Genomic DNA, 7,391 nt, shown 5'->3' on the forward strand with positions numbered 1-7,391 from the left:
AGGGACTTTAAAAACTGATATTTTTATTAATAATTAAATAATTTTATACTATTATTATTGAAAAATTTACTGTTAATGTCTATAAATACCGATATCCTAAGTAGCCGTTTTTATATAGTTGCTTTGTAACCGTAACTTAATAAAATGTCTGTTTTGTTTTGATTTCACACAGTTTTGTTTTAAATGTCTGCAGTGAAATTCAATTCCTATTAATCCAGGTAGACACTATTTAAACATTTCTTAATGTAATCGTGTTGAAAAAAATTATTTTTTTTATCCTTTGAATATTCTTTATAATCCGCGAGATATTAATTATAAAATTAATTCCTTCCTTGTTACTCAACTTACAGTTTTTTGTCTGTCATCGTTTAGTTATTGTTTATTATCAGCAGTGTAAAAACATTTATATTTTTTTAAAAATATAAATTTTTGTCTCTATTTATGATTACAGGAACCGCGGGACCGGGAGGGCTTGGGAGGTCTATCGTTTTTGGAGAATAAGACGCAACCCCTTCTAAGATTATAATTTTTCCCTTAATGTTTGTGTAATTGAAAATAGATATTTTTTTGGGTCTGAATTTTTAAAAAATATTCTTTTTCAAGCGAGATTTAGCATTTCCATGGCGAAAACTTTACTAAATGATCCCTTTCTCAACCCCCGCAGAGGAAATATACATTCCTTTTGCGGACTCAATGGGAAAATTCTTGGTTTGGATTCAAATTTCCCAGCGAAAAGAATAAAAATAAATAAAATAACAATGAAACAGAATAAATACCTTTAAATTAGAGATAAATAATTTTCGGATAAAACAATTACTCTTATTAAATTTGTTTTAATTTTAAAACAAATCGATTCATGAAGTTGAAATTGCAGGTTTGAATTCTAGATTGTGTGAGGTTTAGATAATTCGGACCCTGTTAACACTAATATTTATATATGTAAATACACAAGGCGAGAGAAATTCACACAATACACATCCATGGTCACTGTATGATTAACATATTTAGAGGTGTTTTTCCATAAAAAAAAAGAGAGCTTTTATTGTTTTTAGTATTGAGTCTAACATCGTAAAATTTTAAAATTTTAATTTTAAGAAATTCTCAATTTAAAGTTTTAAACTATCACAAAAATATTAATTATGGGAATCAAATTTTATACCCTTTAGTAAACATGCCTAAACATGTTTTTCAACCTATACATTTCATTACTGTGGCTACTGCTTGCAGTTAAACTGTTACGTCATTATTGTTTGAAAAGGGGTACAAAAAAATTTCAAGACTTATCCAAGAACTAATTTTTTTTTTTTCTTCAGAAATTTGTCCAAAATTGTTACATAGTTTCCACTTACGACAACTATTAAGAATATATGCTTACAATAATGAATTATTTTTCAATTATGATATAGAAACATACATTTACATAGTGAAACAGATTTATTAACATTATATGAAAACATACATCCTGATCTATATTATCACATTATTTGCAATCATTAAGTAAATCTTTGAATTAAAAGCTCTATTTTGTTAAAAAAATTCTTTAATGATCTTATTAGTTATATTTCCATGTATGTGTAGATGTTTCAAAAAATGGTGTGATTTTTTTGTGTGATTCATTTTTATAAGAAATAATTTTAGAAAAAAAAAATTTCAACAACAAAAAAAATTAGGTAAATTTCTAATTCTTGATATTTTTTGTTAGGATTCATTTGCTTCATTCCTAGTAAATAGCACTAATTTTGGATATTTTAAGTGTCATTCAAAAACCAAAGTCATAAGAATAGCCGGATTTTTCTCCTGTCATTGCTACTAACTTTATTGTTTTTATCTATACTTTTGCCTTCCTGTATCACAATTTAAATTTGAAAATAATTCTGTCGCATTAAAATTGTTCGAATATAATCTGTATGAATTTTATTGATGCACTTGCAATTCTCAAAAATAAGTACAATTCTTAAAATTCTGTCACCAATATTTGATTTCAAATATTGAGACTAAAACCTTGAAATGCTTACAGGATTATTTTTTAGTTTTAATAGCAATATACATGTTAACTATTAGTATATTTTTGTTTACTGTTAATATGGTAAGATAAATTGCATTCCTATAGCTTGTTGGTTTTTACTAATTGAAAGAGACTTAAAAAGCTGATTGAGAGATTTTTTTTCTTTTGTTATACTTCTTCGAAAATCTACTAAGTTAGGTTTGAAACCAAGCATCTTTCTTACCCTATTCATTAAAAATAAGTTTTAATGAATAGAATTTTTTTAACTTAGTCACATAACATATGGCAATTTTTTCACTAATCCAATAAAATATATATATAGCGTTAAAAATTTAAAATGCAAGTTTTGTTTTGTTTGTGTCCAATATTCAAAGTGACTTTCTATAAGATCAAATCAGGTCTTATATATTTCTGGAAATCGAAAATTTAATAATACATACTCGTTCTATAGGTTAATTTTTCATTTAAATGTCACTCTAAACTTGTGGTGTTTTTTGCTAAAAATTGTTTGATTTTGTATTATATCACTTTTTTATTGATGCATTAAATGTGTAATAATATCTTTTGACTATTCTTTAAAAAAAAACCTTATTGATAATTAGGTACCATGGCTTCTGCATACTTACCCATTGAAACAGTGCTAAAGGTTGATGATAATGAATTTTTATTGGAAGATAGTGAGAAACCTAAACACCCAACTCTGATATCATTTAATTGTGTCTCGATTGGTACCCAGTGTGATTGGAAATTTGAGCAACCTGATAACAAAAATTGTACATTGTAAGTATGAAAGGTTTTAAAGACAAGTATAATGATTTAAATGTAAGAACTTTTTCAAATTTTTCGGAATTTAAAAATAATAAAAATCTTCATTTTTAAGCACTAATATAGTGATTTAATTGTAAGAATATAAATAATGATTAATTGCTTAGGAATCATTAAAATCTTATTACCTTATTTGCTGTAAAAATTAATAACATAAAACTAAACAGTCAGGCAATGTATTTAATTTATTCTTCAAATGTCAACTTATAAAACACTTAAGGGTTTTATATATTTTGTCACAAACTTTTATCCTCTTTTAAAACTCAAATTCAATATTTATAGAAATCTAAAATAAAATGTTTTTTTTTTACCTTTTTCATTAAATTTTTTTTAAAAATAATATGCCTTTTATTTTATTCCCAATTTCATTTTTCCTGTAGTGTTAGATTTATTTTGTTACAAGGTCTTGTTTGTCTTTGTTCTTCAAGACAAATAAAGCTCTTGAATCTGTGTTTTGTACATAAGTAAATTTTCCTCAAATCCATTTTCTTTTCTTCCTTTATTGTTGTTTTGTTTTTCTTTTCTTCCTATGTTGATTTTCACTTCGAATTATGCAAAAAGACACAGTTCACATTCAAAGTTTCCATAATTAATTCTACACCAATCTATTTCGGCGTATAGTCATTCCGTAGTGTATGAAAACCCCATTCGTTTTACATGATTCAAAAATTTATGATTTTTGACAATTGTCAAAAACAATGCCAAATGGATTTTTTTTTTTTACTTGATGATTAAAACAAGAAAAAACCTTCGATTGTCAAATACTTTCCAAACCTGCCTAATTATGTTATTTTTTTAAAGTGCTTAAAAATATTTTTTCAGTGCTTGAAAAGTGCTTATTTTTTGTTGAATAATTTGGCTACGCACCCTGATACAAAATGCTTATAAAGGAATGATGATATAATTAAAAGTATTTAAATTAATTTTATATATTTTAGTTGTATTTTTGATTTTTTTTTCTTGTTTAAAATTAAATCCGTAATGATCACAAAAAGTTTAAAATTGATAGATTTTTTTTATTGACATGTGTTTGACATTAATTTAGAATTATGTATAAAACTAAATTATAGTGATCAATAGAGCAATTGATTGTTAAAAAATTATATTTATTAAGTATTCATGAGGAATATAATGTTAAGCTTTAAATTTTTTTGTTCATTTTTAAATCAAAATATCTATTATGATTTAGTAGTGTAAATACACCTTGTAAAATGAACAGTATGAAGCAACTGCAAGTTTTGTCAATGTAATTTAATTTGTAAGTAATTTAAGTATTATATTAAATAATTATAAATGTGTTTTGACAATTTAATTTAAATGTGCTAAAGTTTAAAAAGTCCTCAATATTTCTTTGGAGTACAAACTCTGTTTTGTAACTGTACATGCCATTTATTTTTATATTCATGCAAAACTTGAGTTATACATGAGTGTGTAAATGATTATTGTAACAAATTGCTGTACAAATGCTACAAATTTATCCATTGCTTGACAGTTTCAAGCCTTGGTGATATTGCAAAAAACTAAAGTACTACATTTTTTTAGTATTGAATGCTTTGTTTATTTTATCCTAATAAAAATTTTATACATTTCAATTTTCAATTGAGCCGTGAAAATTCTCTTCTGATACATTGATATGCAAATTTTGAAAGTATCCAACATTATTTGTAAACAAATAATTTACAAGTCAATTATTTGCTATTTGGAGCATGATCATTATAGAATAATAAACTATTAAATGTTTTGCTATTAAATGTTTCAATTTTTTAATTAGTATGCTGATACTAAAAATTTTTAACTATCATACTTGTATTAAAAACTTATGAACCTCATTCAGAATTTTAAAAGACATTTGTAAAAATATTATGAAGAATTGAAAGAAGTTTTAATTTTTATCTATGCCTTTCATGCTTTAAAAATAAAATAAAACAATCAGTTTTTCATTTTAAATTCAAATTTATGACATTTTAAATTTAGTTGAAAATTTTAACTGTCAAGTGTGTGCTCTGATATTATTAAGTTATTTGTTAACTTAATAATTAGATCAAGACAAATCATACTTTGATTAATTCAAATTTTCTTACAAAATATAATGTAACTTTATAAGATCTGATGGCATTTTATTTTATTTTGCAAGAGGAAAAACGTAAATTCAATAATTTTTTTAAATATTATCGTCTCATTGTTTTTATTTTAAATTTATGTAGGTTGTCTGAAACTGAAAGACCTGAAACAGAATTAGCTGTTATGAGTTCAGACTCTCTTATAATCCCTGATAAAAATACTTGTGATTCTTCAATGGTTATTAGAAGCTGGTCCGAACATAGTGATTCAAGTATCTTATCAGATCAAAAAATATTTATACCTGCTACATTTTCCCAACAATTTGCATCACATATTCATTCTGATGATGAAAAATCATTGCTTCAGTGAGTATTATAAAAACTTGTATCATTGATAAAAAATTTTGTAATTTTTAATTTTAATCAAAACTTACTCTTTTATAACACTATAAAGAGTTCTTACAAGAACCTGTCAAAAATCTCTTTTATTACCAACTGAAAAGTATATTAGAAGCAGACGCAAATATTGAGGCTAGCTCATCAAAGGGTTTCATTTTAAAGCTTGCTGTAAGTTTTGCAAATTGGGATATTATGACACGATAGCATTTTATAGGCAAATGGAATGTTGAACTATCATTACGACTTTTCAATGACTATTTATACTTTTTCAAGGACATGTGACAGATCTGTTTTGATATGGGTATAGGTTTTTATTTTAAATTTATGTAGGTTGTCTGAAACTGAAAGACCTGAAACAGAATTAGCTGTTATGAGTTCAGACTCTCTTATAATCCCTGATAAAAATACTTGTGATTCTTCAATGGTTATTAGAAGCTGGTCTGAACATAGTGATTCAAGTATCTTATCAGATCAAAAAATATTTATACCTGCTACATTTTCCCAACAATTTGCATCACATATTCATTCTGATGATGAAAAATCATTGCTTCAGTGAGTATTATAAAAACTTGTATCATTGATAAAAAATTTTGTAATTTTTAATTTTAATCAAAACTTACTCTTTTATAACACTATAAAGAGTTCTTGCAAGAACCTGTCAAAAATCTCTTTTATTACCAACTGAAAAGTATATTAGAAGCAGACACAAATATTGAGGCTAGCTCATCAAAGGGTTTCATTTTAAAACTTGCTGTAAGTTTTGCAATTGGGATATTATGACACGATAGCATTTTATAGGCAAATGGAATGTTGAACTATCATTACGACTTTTCAATGACTATTTATACTTTTTCAAGGACATGTGACAGATCTGTTTTGATATGGATATACAAACTATGAGAGAATCTATAAAAATGTATTCACCAAAGTGGCGATTATTAAGAGAAATAGATAAATTGGCCTTGTATGATGTATTTTGTGTTGAAATGATGTAAATATTATAGATAATAAATGGATATTTGTATTTCTCTTTGAAATATTGTTGAGTAGAAGTTTGAATACTTCATTACATCTCAAAATAACTTTGTACCATCCTACAGTGGCAGTAATGGTACTTGAACTTTACCAACTTTAGAGAACACCTAAAACATTTTTTAAAAAATTACTTAATGTTCCCACAAAGTATTTTTTAAAGAAAATATTTAGATAAACAATTAATTTTTTTTTTACTTTGTCAAAATTTATAACATAAAGCAAAATAAGAATTAAAGTTTTATTCATAAAAATCACAGAAATTTATTCACTAATTTTAATTAGCAAAATGACTTTGTGTTTTAATTGTCCATTAAATGCAGGAAATACAGAAAATTTGCTATATAAAAACTCATTTTAAGTACAAATGTTTTAGGAACAATTAATCATTTTTAATTTATGATTTTTATTGCCCTTTTGCAAATTATTAATTTGACACAATTTGAATGTAGAGAACTGATAAACAATGGAGGTATTACAATAATAATACTCCTTTTAGACTTTTAAACATCAGAGGATTATCTAAGCCAATGGGGTAACTAAGGCAATTTTACTTTATGTATTGATTATCTCTGAGTTTGATTGTCATCAGTGGAAGTTTTAGACCTCATATTTTAATATTGTTTTTGTTTTAAAATTAAGGTTATAAACCTTTATTTCAGCAAATACTTTCATAAATTTGTATGTTTCTTATTTCTAAGTTGAACTCCTTATAAACATATTTAAATAGATTTTAAAACAATACTTTGATGTTTGGTTTACTTCATTTATTATATTTCCATTTTAATTTTTTTTAAATTCATTGTTGTTCCAATTTTCATAGTTGCCGACTTTTTCATTTTTTTAAAGACTTATCATAGTGAAAAGCAAAGTAAAAGCATCAAAGTTATTAGTAGTTTTTAAAAATTTTATTAGGCTTTTACGCATACAGTGTAACGTCCCATATCCGGACGTCCCTTTCCCGGAAGGATCGATTTCCCGGACACTTTTTAACAATCAAAATAAACAAACATCTCTTGATCTTCCCCTCCCAAAAAAAAAAAAAAAAAAAAAAAAAAAAAAAAAAAAAA

General features: G+C 25.2%; 1 protein-coding gene across 1 annotated transcript in view; it reads left to right on the plus strand.

The window, feature by feature from the left end:
* Positions 1–83: 83 nt before the first annotated feature.
* Positions 84–7,391, plus strand: part of LOC107450204 (tubulin glycylase 3C) — a gene marked incomplete in the record, with an annotated part of 20,118 nt that continues 12,810 nt past the window's right edge. Inside the window, 3 exon segments of the mRNA XM_071188433.1 lie at positions 84–218; positions 2,608–2,785; positions 5,035–5,256. Of these exon segments, the coding sequence (XP_071044534.1) occupies positions 2,613–2,785; positions 5,035–5,256 (395 nt within the window).

The sequence above is a fragment of the Parasteatoda tepidariorum genome, chromosome X2 (genome assembly GCF_043381705.1).
Source record: "Parasteatoda tepidariorum isolate YZ-2023 chromosome X2, CAS_Ptep_4.0, whole genome shotgun sequence".
Lineage (NCBI taxonomy): Eukaryota > Metazoa > Arthropoda > Arachnida > Araneae > Theridiidae > Parasteatoda > Parasteatoda tepidariorum.